This window comes from Megascapheus bottae, chromosome 15, assembly GCF_031878675.1.
Source record: "Megascapheus bottae isolate mThoBot1 chromosome 15, mThoBot2.hap1, whole genome shotgun sequence".
NCBI classification, from domain to species: Eukaryota; Metazoa; Chordata; class Mammalia; order Rodentia; family Geomyidae; genus Megascapheus; species Megascapheus bottae.
The window spans coordinates 27,756,994-27,770,628 of record NC_143523.1 but is presented as its reverse complement, the minus strand read 5'-3'; the positions used below and the strand labels follow the sequence as shown (position 1 = coordinate 27,770,628).

Below are 13,635 nucleotides of genomic sequence, written 5' to 3'. Positions count from 1 at the left end.
AGTTTGAGTGTTGATTTTTTTTTGCCAATCCTGGGAATTGAACTCAGAGTCTGAGCACTATCCTTGGGCTTTCTCAAGGTTAGAGCTCTACCACTTGAGCCGCAGCACCATTTCTGGCTTTTTTGTATGTATATGGTACCAAGGAATTGAACCTGGGTCTTCATGTATGCTAGGTAAGCACTCTACCACTAGGCCAAACACCAGTTCTTTTTTGTTTTAGTTTGTTTCTATAAGATTCTCTAGATTTTTCCAGGCTATCTTTGAATCAAAATCATCCTGTTTTTGCGTTCCAAGTAGCAGAGATTACAGATTTGTACCACTATGCTTGGCTTAAACTAGGAGTTTTCTAGGTCTTTCCTAGGGTCAACATTCCATCAGAAGATGAATTTTGGATTTTGGAATTTGCATGATACTTCAATACTTTTAGTATGTTTGTGGATTTTAATACAAGTCAAGATGAGAGCAAACAGCAAAGATCAGAATCTCATTCTAGCTCCTAAAGAGTTCGAGTTGCTGTTCTATGTTGCTTTCTCCAGTGTTCTATCTAGTGAAGACTCATTGAGAGCTAGTACATAGAAGTTTTCCTCAAGAAGTTTAAGGTGTATTGAGGGGAAATAAAGTATATAATGTTCATGAAAACATTTAAATTACAAAACAAAGTAATAGATGATGACGTATCAGAATAACTTTAAAGGATTATAGGATTGCCTGTCATGTAGATTAACAGACTATTTGGCATAGAAGTGATTGATAAAGTTCTGTTGAAAAAAATGGAACTTGAACTGAACCTCAAACAATGAACAGCAGATGTAGGGCTATACTTTAGAAAGTGCCCAGAACTTCCCTCAGGTAAAAATTTGGGAAGCCTGGCATGGTGGCTCACGCCTGTAATCCTAGCTATTCAGGAGGCTGAGCTCTGAGGATCACAGTTGAAAGCCAAGCGGGCACTAGAAAATGGGAAATGGGGCTGTGGCTCAAGGGGTAGGGTGGTAGGTAGCCTTGAACTGAAGAGCTCAGGGACAACTCCCAGGCCCAGAGGTAGGGTCGTAGCCATAACCCACAAAAAAATTTTTTTTTTTTGGTGGGAAAGTGACTGAGAATACAGGAAAGCTATTTTATTTACAGTTATAGCAGAAGAATACAGATTAAAGTTAAAACCCCCAGTCCTGCCAAAATTAACAACAAAAAATAATGGACAGAGTGGGAGGAGAGTTTCCCATGTGAGCTTTCAGATGTCTTTTCCCAGTGACATTATGTGGACAGCACCTTTCCCAGCAATGAAGTTTGTCAGCACTTGGAATCTTCAATTAGAGAACCTCACTCAAGCCTTGAAGTTCAGGGTTTTTATTAGGGTACTATGGTCATATAAATAAAACTAACTGCCCATGTAGACATTGCTAACTACCAACCATACTGATTTTAAGTTTTCAACTCCTCAAAAGCCAAAAGCCCCAGTCTCACCAATAAATCAAATTGTTAAGTAAATAAGACACTTCCTAGGCAGTACATTCCAAACACTTCACTCCCAGAAATCAGGGGTAAGGTTTCCTTTACTGCATTGCAAATGGGGATTGTAACAGTTACTCTTTACATGGAAATAGTGGAACCTAAGATACAGTAAGTATATATATGTCATGTTTGGAGAACACTATGGTAGCTTTGTATTTGAGAATATCAACTCTGAAGCCAAACTTCATATCTCTCTCAAATTATGGAATGTATAGCAGTAACATAATGTATAGCTCATCATAAAGCAAGGATAAAAACAATACTTACCTTATGAAGTAACTTGTAACCTCTTTCTCTATACATTACTCTTACAATAAAAACAACAACAACAAAAAGACTACTTTTTAGGCATGTGTGAGATTAAACAGTTAATAATAATTCAGATTTATAGTAAATACTATTAGGGATTATAAGTGTCTTCATTCTACAATTTTTATTCACAATGATTTTTTTAAGTCTCAAGTGATTTAAAGATTTTTAGTTTTCATTTCCTGAGCCTTAGATCTTTATATGTAATACATGTGGAGGACTTCTATCTACTTGTTGTTTGTTGGTTTTTATTGTTGTTAATAAATCAGTGTAAGGTAAAAAGTAAAAAACATTTCAGTTAGGCCATTCCACTTATGCTTTTAGTTTTTAGTTTGAATACACCCATTATTAAGTGTAATGTAAACAAATGACATGAAATAGAAAGGACATAAAGACTTCCTTTGCTTTTGGAAAACAGCTGGAAATAATAGCCCCTTCCTTTTAGAAATATAGAATGTTCTTCGAAGTAAATAATATGCATTCCTAGGCATTAACACTTCTATTTGTAACTGTAATATAGATGTATTCTTACTCTTTACAAAAATCAGTTTCTCTGAATAAAAACAGAGTATTTCATCATATTAATCTTCAAGTTACATTACTAAAAATGTACTACTTATACACAACAGTTTCTAACCACTTGAACATTCTGCTTAATAGACTTTAGCCAATAGATTTGATGAGTTGCACAGAAAAGCAACAGTTTGCAGTTTGATTTGGTAGCGAGTATTCATGCTATTAATTTTATGGCAGTATGTTGATTTGAACTTAGAGCATTGTGCTTGCTATTTGCTAAGTAGATGTTCTAAGATTTGAGCCATACCCCAGCCCATTTTGCTTTAGTTATTTTTCAAATAAAATCTCTCATTCGTGGTAAAGACTATTCTAGGACATGGTTCTCCTATTTACTTTTCCTGTATATCTCAAATGACAGATGTATACTTCTGCACCTAGCTTTTATTGACTAAGAGTCATTTGATGGGCCCGAGTATGGCCTAGTGGTAGGGTGCTTGCCTAGTATGCACAAAGCCCTAGATTTGATTCCTTGGTACCACATACACACACAAAAAAAGCTGGAAGTAGTGCTGTAGCTCAAGTGGTAGAACACTAGGTTTGAGAAAGGTTAAGGACAGTGCCTAGGCCCTGAGTGCCTAGGCCCTGAGTTCAAGCCCAAGGACAAAAAAAAATAAAAAAGGAAAAAAGGATAGAATCATTTGCACTTTGGCTCTAGCTGTCTTCACACTGCAATCTTCCTTATGTCTGGATCTCTGCCTCCTGAGAAGCTAGGATTACAGGAATGAGTCATTTTATCTAATTTCTTTTTATTTATTCATTTATTTAAATTGTTTTTATAAGAGTGGTGTACAGAAGAGTTATCGTTACATAAGTCAGGTAATGAGTAAATTTCTTTTTTTTTAAATTGTACAGGTGATATACTAAGGGGTTATATAAGTGCTCACCTGACTTCTTTTAAAATACTAACATGTTGCCTGTAATCCTAGGTACTCAGGAGGCTGAGATCTGAGGATCAAGGTTCAAAGCCATCCTGGGCACAAAAGGCCCTGAGACTCTTATCTCCAATTAACCTCTAAGAAATGGGAAGTGGAGACTGGCTCAAGGGTAGGGCAGTAGCCTTGAACTGAAGAGCTCAGGAACAGCGCCCAGGCCAAGTTCAAACTCTGTGACCCACAAAAAAAGAAATACTAACATGTTTAAAAATAAATTTATTTCCTTTAAATTATTTTAAAATTATTCCTGCATCTAGTAATATTACCTAGCCCATTTATTCAGATGTTAGACCCCAGTTGCTAGATAGAGCTTAATAAAGAAAAACTTTTGATGAATGGAAAAATTAATTATAGTTTTTTAATATGCATACAGATCCGTATATGATGACCAGCCAAATGCGCACAAGAAGTTTATGGAGAAGTTAGATGCTTGTATCCGTAACCATGACAAAGAAATTGAAAAGATGTGCAATTTTCATCACCAGGGTTTTGTAGATGCTATTACAGAACTCCTTAAAGTTAGGACTGATGCAGAAAAACTGAAGGTAGGAAATGTATTACATTCTGTCTCTGTTCTCATTAAACTATACAACTATTATAGTACATATATAAAGCTCATTACTGAGTGAGCTTTCAGGAAGTAAATTAGTATATGTATTTGAGAATGCTCTTTAGCTATATTAACAAAAGTTTCATGCTAGCGATATGAGTAATTTTTTTCTTCATCAAGTAATGCATGAGTTAATAAAATTTCTTTCTTTGCAAGGAAGACATACATGAAAGTCCCTATTTGCAGTTTTAACAATTTCTGAATTGACTATTGATTTTTAAAAAGGCTCTTCTAAAATGTTAAATAAAACTTCCTGTAAATGATTTTGCTATGAATATTGCTTAATTATAATGAAACTTTGTGAGTTTAACATTAATCTAGAATTTTCTTTTTTTTTTATTGTAATTAGTAAAAGGGTTACATGATATTTGCCAGATAGAAGGTGCATTAATTCACATACATTGATACCCTTTCACATGTCTTGGTACCCGTTTCCCTCCCCCCCCACACCCCCGTAATCTAGAATTTTCTTGAAGAAAGTCTACTTTTTCTGTCATGCAGATGTAGATTCGTTCACTCCAAATATAAATGCTTAATAGTAAGAATTGTCCTGTTTATCGTTCTTACATTTAAAATGCTTAGCCAACAGAATTCTAATGTTATGATTAGAAAACCATTATATAAAGGATATTCAGATAACAAGAGACCAAATATAGCATCAATGAGGTCACTAAGCATCTTTGTTCAGAAATTAATGAGATTTTTAATAAACCAAACGTGCTTCCTTACTGTGATGACCTAATGAGTCACTTAGTATGTGGGAAAATTTGAAGTTGAGCTTTGTCTGCACCTGCAGCATCAAAATGTTGCTGTGGATTGAGATTTTCGTGTTTGATGTTCATCAACCACCCAGTGTTTGCATTCAGCAAAGTATAAATGTTTAATTACCATAAAATGCAATCACCATTTCCTATAGACAATAAATGACACATAGACCTCATTGAACTTATCAAAAAGGGACCAGTGGTCAATTGGGTCAGTGATTTGAATTGTTTGACAGACTGAGAGAAGCAAGCAAAGTTCAAAAATCCTGAGTAAATTTGAGAAGTTTGCCACAGAATCTGTTAAAAAGAACTGTCATAAGTAATTGAAGTTAACAAAAGCCCTTTTAAATCAAAAGTTCAAGTTCAAGCTGTAGAGTTAATTTGAATTTGCATTTCTTTGTTCCAAGTTTCTCATGAAGCATGATCTGATTACAAGGGTGAGCAGTTACATCAGGGCAGTTTTGTGCATGTTTGTCTAACTAAGGTGAAATTATTTTTAAGGTGCAAGTTACTGATACCAACCGAAGATTTCAAGATGCTGGAAAAGAGGTAAGGAAATGATTTGTGTACTCAGTATATGTATGTTATTTGAATTGTTTCTTTAAAATTATGAACATAGTTTTCTTTCTTAAGGTAATAGTCCAAACAGAAGATATTATTCTATGTAGAATTCAGCAGAGGAATATTACAACTGTAGTAGAAAAATTGCAGTTATGCCTCCCAGGTGAGTTAAACATATCATATCTATTTTGATGTCTGGCTTGGTAAAATTATAATTTAACAATACCATATTTTTCATTATGGGAGTTACCAATTGGTAATTGTTTCCCAATAAAGCCCATATCTTTCCTCTTGTTCTGTTCCCTGAATCTCTATGAGTATATTTTATAGAACTCCTATTTGATTTTCACATCAGTTTCTGATATCATCTTCTATGTTTCCATTTCCTCTCTGCCTGATTTGCTGTCTGTCCTTCACCCACTGGCATGTTTCCCCTACTTCCACTTTTTTCCTCAGAAAGTTTTCCTATGGGAAGAGTGTCTTTTGATTGTTTTCTCACCTTTGCCTGATTTTTTACCTCTAGTTTTCCGTTTGTCACTTAACAGGTTGGTTTTGCTTTGCTCACAGTGTCATTTTGCTGATAAGTAAAGAAAACATCAAAAGTGATAGGTCTTTTCTTTTTTTCCCTTTCCTTCCATGTTTTGAAAAGACAGTTTCTGGTCTCTGTGTTAGGGCTCAGATATTGCTGGTTCAACACATATTCTTTTTTTTTTTTTGCCAGTCCTGAGGCCTGGACTCAGGGTCTGGCCAATGTACTTGGGCTTTCTCAAGGTTAGTGCCCTACCACTTGAGCCAAATACCACTTTCTGGCTTTTTCTGTGTACATCTTACAGAGCGATTGAACTTTAGGGCTTCATGCATGCCAGGCAAGCACTCTACCACTAGGCCATGTTCCTGGCCTTAGCCGGTATTTTCTTTACATGGATTTAATATACTTTAAGTTGAATGCATCCTGTTCAAGTGGAAGCAGGTATATATCATTTCCCCCTTAATATTGTAAGCTAAATTAATTTCTGCCCCATGTAACTTTCTTTTAGAAGTAAGGAACCCCGTCCTCCATATTCTGGAAATTTGCATATTCTGAATCTTTTTCATAATACTTATATGACAAATATTTAGCATAGGTAAAATATAAATCATATTGTTAAAACTGCCAGAATTTTTTTGGCTAAAACAATTTCATTGTTTTGTCTCATGTATAGGAATAGCTTTTTTTTTTTTTTAAATCAATGAAAGTCTATTCAGTTTATCTGTGATAGACCTGGGGTACGATAAGTTATCTTTCAGTAACTAAAGTACTTGCTCATTATTTTAGGTTTTAGGGTTGAGAAACCTACATTTTTTTTTTTTTTGCCAGTCCTGGGCTTGAGCTCAGGGCCTGAGCACTGTCCTTGGACTTTCTCAAGGCTAGAGCTCTACCACTTGAGCCTCAGCACCACTTCTGGCTTTTTTCTATGTATGTGGTACCGAGGAATCGAACCCGGGTCTTCATGCATGCTAGGCAAGCACTTTAACCACTAGGCCAAACTCCCGGCCCAGAAACCTACATTTTTATAATGGTTCATAATACCTCTGGTAATATCAGATGCCTTATAATGTCCAGTAGATAGCTTGAGTGCTTTGTTTTTTACTATGCTGGATAGTAAGTCTACAGGTTGATTACTGAGGATTTGAATGACAAAGCACCGAATGTAGATTAATAGCCTCTTATTGGGCTGTTTGAAATAGAGAAATAAAAGTAGGTTGATGTTAAGTTCTGTTATTGCTCTGTCTTTGAAGGCTGGATGGAAACTCTTGAGTTCATGTAAATATTGAGGTCTTCATTGCCTTATCCGGAGCCACCTGTTTTCCTCTGTTAATTCTTTGATTTAACTAGCTATTCATAAAGTTTTTTGTATGTCAGGTATTATGGTAGCTATTAGAATCATGATGGTGAAAACGATACAGCTTTAGAAGCAGTAATGTGAATAAAGACAAGCTTATCACTAATTGTAGGATCAGCTTCTTAGATTTAGAGGGGTATAATAGGATATTAAAAATTAAAAGCAAAAACAGTACATTTTCCTGGGATATTAGTTTTACTTGAAGTTTTGAGGAAAGCATAATTTATTTACTTATTTATTTATTTTTAGTCCTGGGCTTATGCTCAGGGCCTGAGCATTGTCCTTGGACTTCCTTAAGGCTAAGCTCTACCAATTGAGCCTCAGCACCACTTCCAGCTTTTTTTCTTATATGGTACCTAGGAATCAAACCTGGGCCTTCGTGCATAGTAGGCAAGCACTTTACCACTAGGCCAAACTCCCGGCCCCATAATTTTTTTTTTTAAGTTGGTCATGGGGCTAGAACTCTGGGCCTGGGCATTGACCTTGAGCTCTTCAGTTCAAGGCTACCGCCCCACCCCTTGAGCCACAGCCCCACTTCCAGTTTTCTAGTGGTTAATTCGAGAATCTCTTCTTATAGACTTTAGTGCCCGGCTGGCTTTGAACTGTGATCCTCAGATCTCAGTCTCCTGAGGAGCTAAGATACAGGCCTGAGCCACTATGCCCAGCTGGAAAGCATAATTTTTATATAGAAATAATATGGAATTAATAAAGTAAATGGAAGTTTACATGAATTATTGAGATTAAAACAAGAGAGTTCAAAAAACATGTATGGTGGGGCCAGGAGTTTGGCCTAGTGGTAGAGTGCTTGCCTAGCATGCACGAAGGCCGGGGTTCGATTCCTTGGTACCACATACTTGGAAAAAGCCAGAAGTGGTGCTGAGGCTCAAGTGGTAGAGTTCTAGCCTTGACAAAAATCCAAGGACAGTGCTCAGGCCCTGAGCTCAAGCCCAGAACTGGCAAAAACAAAACAAAACAAAACAAACAAACAAAAAAAACATGTATGGTATTAGCAGGATCTGTCCCAGGTTATATGTTCACTCAATGTTTTTATTTGAGAGAAATATCACCATATGATGATATAGAGGCTATGATAGAGATATGCAGAGGATCCTCTGATGCCATAGTTACTGCTGGCTCACTGAGCCACCAGTAAGTCCTACAGTTTTCAGACAAGTAAAAAGTTTCTTTGCAAACTTTGGATACTCTTAGTGGTAGCCCTATAGCTAGACTATCTAGAAAAGAATGTTAGTCTATCCTTCAGATCTAGGAACATTTGATGAGCCAGAAAGGATTTACTTAAAAATATTAAGCTTTTGAAATGCTACTAAGGGTAAATGGTAATCTATGTAATTGCCTTATGGCTTTTTTTTTTTTTTTTTGAGAGGGAGGCTGGTCCTGGGGCTTGAAATCTGGGCCTAGGTACTGTTCTTGAGCTTCAAGGCAAATGCTCTGCCTCTTGAGCCACAGTGGCACTTCTGGTTTTTTTGAGTAGTTTGTTAGAGATAGTCTTATGGAGTTTTCTGCCTGGGCTTGCTTCAAACTGCAGTCCTCAGATCTCAGCCTCCTGAGTAGTTAGACTCAGAGATGGAAGCTACTGGCACCTAGCCCTTACGGCTTTTCTGGGAACAGAATATCTTTGTGCTGAAGTTAATGGCCATTTTATTGAATAAGAGCATTGCAGGGGATTGTAGGAAGGATGAAATGAGCAAAGATGCTTTACTGGTTTATTTCTCCCTTCGTTATATGCTGTTAGCATTTGATAATGCTTGCTTTGTAGATTTGGCATAAATTTTCTTGTCTGTAAGACAGTTGTGTTACTTTATTTGCTATGTTACATCAAAATCAATAAATTTTACTGTCACTCAGTTTTCCTCTCAAGCAACTAAGTCCAACTTCTACTTCCACTTCTTGGAAGAAATAATGATTTCTGAGTAGCATAGTTAATTTCTGACTAGGATAATTATTATTACTAATGTCTTGGTTATAAATATCAGCATATATAAATGTACCTGACACAGCATAATAAATGCTAATCTGTAACAAAAGTATTTTAACTCATTGAAGCATTTTAGCAGTTTGTTTGAATATATCAGCTAACTCAAAGTATAAAGAAAACTAATGGATTTGCATTATAGTTTTGTTTTCTTTAACTTGCAATTTCTCAAAACGCCCTTTTTGTTTTGAAAGTTAAAATGTTATATTTTTTAAATGCAGTGCTGGAAATGTACAGTAAGCTAAAAGAACAGATGAGTACAAAAAGGTGAGTTGGTTTCTTCTTTATTGTTTAAAATTTTTTTTAATCGAAAGCACAGATAAGCACTGTAAAAGTGAAGCATGTGAATTTTACTTTTTATATCACAGTAACCTTATCATAATCATTAATAAAGAAAACAGTTTATGAATCCTTGTTTTTTGTAAGTGTATCAAAGATTGATATAGACAACTAAACAGCAGCTTTTTTGTTAATTTAGTAACATACTAATACTTCATATAGTCAAGGCTAAGTGTATAATGTGAAGTAGAAGGAAAGGATAGGCAGTTCTGTATCGTCAATCTAGGCTGGTATAGTTTATATTCAATTTTATTAGACAAGTGAATAAAATAATACTATAAAGCAAAAATAAATAGGATACATTTAAACTGGGGATTTTTTTCTTGGTGTATTCATAGCTACTTAATTATTATAGCAGATACAACTTTATTGTCATTCCATTAGCCACAGCCCCACTTCTCATTTTCTAGTGATTAATTGGAGATAAGAGTGTCATAGACTTTAGTGCCCAGGCTGGCTTTGAACCACGATCCTCAGATCTCAGCCTCCTGAGTAGCTGTGATTACAGGTGTGATCACCACACCTGGCTTGGGCAATCTACTTTTATGTGGAATTTTGAGACTTTTTTTTTTTGCCAGTCCTGGGGTTGAACTCAGGGCCTCAATACTGTCTCTGAGCTTCTTTCGCTCAAGGCAAGCACTCTACCACTAAGCCATGTTCTCAGCCCTAGACTACATTTTTAATAAAATAACTACTGTGATTTTAAATATGTTATTTTGCTATTTGTTTTCAGTCTGTTTCATTATTTCTGGGTTTTTATCAGGAGAGTATTAGGGTTTTTAATTTTTTTTTTTTTTTTGCCAGTCCTGGGCTTGAGCTCAGGGCATGAGCACTGTCCTTGGATTTTCTCAAGGCTAGAGCTCTACCACTTGAACCTCAGTACCATTTCCGGCTTTTTTCTATGTATGTGGTACCGAGGAATTGAACCCGGGTCTTCATGCATGCTAGGCAAGCATTCTACCACTAGGCTAAACTCCCAGCCCCCAGCTCTTGTTTTTTGAGCTAGGGTCTTGCTCTGTATATAGCAGATTGGTTTGGAACTCATGGTATTTCTGCTTCAGCCTCAAGAGTACTGGAGTTGCTGCACTACTGTGTGTAGCTTGGGATTAGTTCTTATTTTCAAAAGGATATTTGTACATACTCAGTATCAAAACAGCTCCTCTCTTGGTTTCTCTTTTTTCCCAATTTGACAGAAGAGACCACAACAAAGGAAAGTAAGCCACTAAGCTGCAGGTGACATAATTTAAAAGATCTCACAAAACCTTTGCCTAAAAGCAAGGATTAGGTGAGGAAAGAACCTTGGAAAAAATAGTGCTCTGTCAGCCCTCAGTTTTAGAGTACTTAATACAAAAATTGAAAGTTTTATGCATGAACTATTACTGATTTCCCCAGCACTGATTAATACAAAATATGATGGAATGGCATTTATAGTGACAGCAGCCTCAGACCTGGAAAATGTTTTCTATTTTTGTTTTTGCCATTCCTGGTGCTTGAACTTGGGGCCTGAGCTCTGTACCTGAGCCTCTCTATACTCTACCACTTGATAGCACTATTCTGGCTTTTCCTCCCAGGCAGGCATTGAACTGCAATATTCAGATCTTGGCCTCCTGAGTAGCTAGGATTACAAGCATGAACCACCAGTGCCTGGCTCTGGAAAAAGTTTCACATGGCTACATCAGTGGCAAAACATAATTTTCCTTTTTTTTTTTGAGAGAAGTTTTTAGGAGAGAAGTTAACTGGGGCATATGGTCCATTCTATGAGTAGTTGAGAATAAGCAGGAATGATATAATTGGTGTGAGGGCTTAATGGTAGAATACTCATCTAACATGCATGAGATCTTTGGTTTGATCCTACCCCTGACTGTCAGAAGTCTCACAATTTTAATTTGGTCACTTCTAATGAGAAAAGTTTTAAAAATTCTCTCCCCTCCTCCTCCTCCTCCTCTTTCTCCCCCTCCTCTTTCTCCTCCTCCTCCTCCTCCTCCTTTTCCTCCTCCTCCTCCTCCTCTTCCTCTTCCTCCTCTTCCTCTTCCTCTTCCTCCTCTTCTTCTTCTTTCTTCTTTAAGCTAAGCTTACCTTTCTGATTCAGTTGGTACTTGGCCTACAACAATGGGGTTTCCCATGGTGGATGCTGTATCTGGCTCTCAGAAAGGTAGTCCTATACCCATTTTCTCCTTCTGGAGTACAGTATGCATTAGGCTGAAAAGTTACCTTCCAGAAATGAGAGATGGCTGCTCACAGCTTTGCAATTATTTGGCATGTTTTATAAATGGATGTTGCCAACAGTAAAAAAAAAAAAAAAAAAAAAAAGAGTAATTGCAAAATGGTTAAATCATGCAATCATGCTGCTGTTGATATTTTTATTTGGTGGTAATAGGGACTGAGCTCTGGACCTTCTTCTACTTGCTAGGTAGGCACTCTCTCTTGAGCCCCATCTCTAGTGCTTTTGCCTAGGGTTGGCCTCAGAATGCAATCCTCCTATCTTTTCCTCCCACTTCCCGGTTAGTTTTTTGCTATGTGTTTTTGATATTTCTTTTTCACCTTTACTGGCCTTGAACCATGATTCTTGCATCTGCTTCCTGGGAGCTGGATCATCTCCAGACAGGCCAAATTGGGGTGAAAAGGAAGAGCAGTAGTGTCTTGTGGGAAGATGTAGAAGGACACGCTGCAAGAGTTGGACTAGCAGCTTTTGTGTATAGAGATGTTCCTCTTTTGTGTGTTTAGCTTATCTTCTTTTCTGATTTGGCTACAGACCTCTTAACAAATGCTGTATAATTCTGCTTCCTTGAGTTTATTAGTAAGATTTTTTTTCCCCCCAGTGGTCATTGGACTTGAACTCGGCCTGGGTGCTGTCTGCCTTATCCTTGAGCCAAGCCCTACTTCCCATTCTCCCTGCCCCCTCCCCCCCCTTGGGCTTTATCTCAGGGCCTGAGCACTGTCTTTGGGCTTTTCTCAAAGCTGGAGCTCTACCCCTTGAGCCACAGCACCATTTCCAGCTTTTCTATATATGTGGTACCAAGGAATCGAACCCCAGTCTTCGTCCATGCTAGGCAAGCACTCTACCACTAGGCCAAACTCCCACCCCAACTTCCCATTTTTTTTACAGGTTAATTGGAAGAATCTTTATCTCTTTCTCAAGTTTGTCTTGGTTTTGAGAGTTCTTTTCTTCAACTGCTCTCACTTCAGGTTCTGGTTTATCAGTCTGATCTTATCTGTCTCTTAGCACTGGGACTATGTCAATTTAGCTTGGTCCTCTGTGGGTTCCAAGTCTCCTTTAGTAACCACCAACTTATACTCTTCATACTTCTCATGTGCCTCTTTTACAATAAACTTAGCCTCTTTAAGATGGAATTCCTGGAATTCCTCTTTTCTCATCCTCTTGTAGGACTGTTTTCATTAACTGCCATACTTTTCACTCATCGGCAGCTTTGTCCACATCCCTCACCTCTGCAGAGCAGTGGCCTGGCTTTCCTAAGCATTGTACAGCTCATCAACCAACTGGATCTTAGGGTTCAAATAGGCCAATTGGCCACTTGAGCCTCAGACTGGTCCCAGGCTTGCTATTTCTTGTCCACTTTCCTGCTGGAGGTATTTAGCCCTCTCTTCTTTATATCATCTGCTGCTACAGAACATGGATCTTTTTGTTGTTGTTGTTTGTCGTGGGGCTTGAACTCTGGGCCTGGGTGCTGTCCCTGAGCTCTTTAGCTCAAGGCTATTGCCCTGACCCTTGAACCATTGCCTCACTTCCAGTTTTCTAGTGGTTAAAGTCTCACAGACTTTAGTGCCCAGGCTGGCTTTGAACCTCAATCCTCAGATCTCAGTCTCTTGAATAGCTAGGATTATAGGTGTGAGCCACCGCACCTGGCTGAGTTAACAATATTTCTAATTGCCTTAACTAACAGTGCAAAAGTTAAAGTTCCACAAAAAGTTAAAGTATACCTTAGTTGTAATGAATTCTGTGCTGAATAATTTTTTGTTGATAGTATCTGAGTCAATACTGTGGTAGAGGAAATAATAGGAAATTATATGTCAAATAACTAAATATTATATATAACTCAGAAATTACATAGCACATTTAAATCGCTGTGATAATACTTTGTGTTATAGACTTAGATGAAGTTAAATAAGGAGGGTCGAAAGTTTGGCCTAGTGGTAGAGT

General features: G+C 37.3%; 1 protein-coding gene across 5 annotated transcripts in view; it reads left to right on the top strand.

Annotated features, from left to right (window-relative positions):
* Exoc6 (exocyst complex component 6) overlaps positions 1 to 13,635 on the top strand; it is a 135,023-nt gene that overhangs the window by 30,776 nt on the left and 90,612 nt on the right. For all 5 annotated transcript variants that reach the window (XM_090346251.1, XM_090346252.1, XM_090346254.1 and 2 more), the window contains exons 2-5: positions 3,700 to 3,871; positions 5,202 to 5,249; positions 5,334 to 5,424; positions 9,359 to 9,404. In XM_090346251.1, the coding sequence (XP_090202377.1) occupies positions 3,700 to 3,871; positions 5,202 to 5,249; positions 5,334 to 5,424; positions 9,359 to 9,404 (357 nt within the window). The remainder of the gene's footprint in view (positions 1 to 3,699; positions 3,872 to 5,201; positions 5,250 to 5,333; positions 5,425 to 9,358; positions 9,405 to 13,635) is intronic.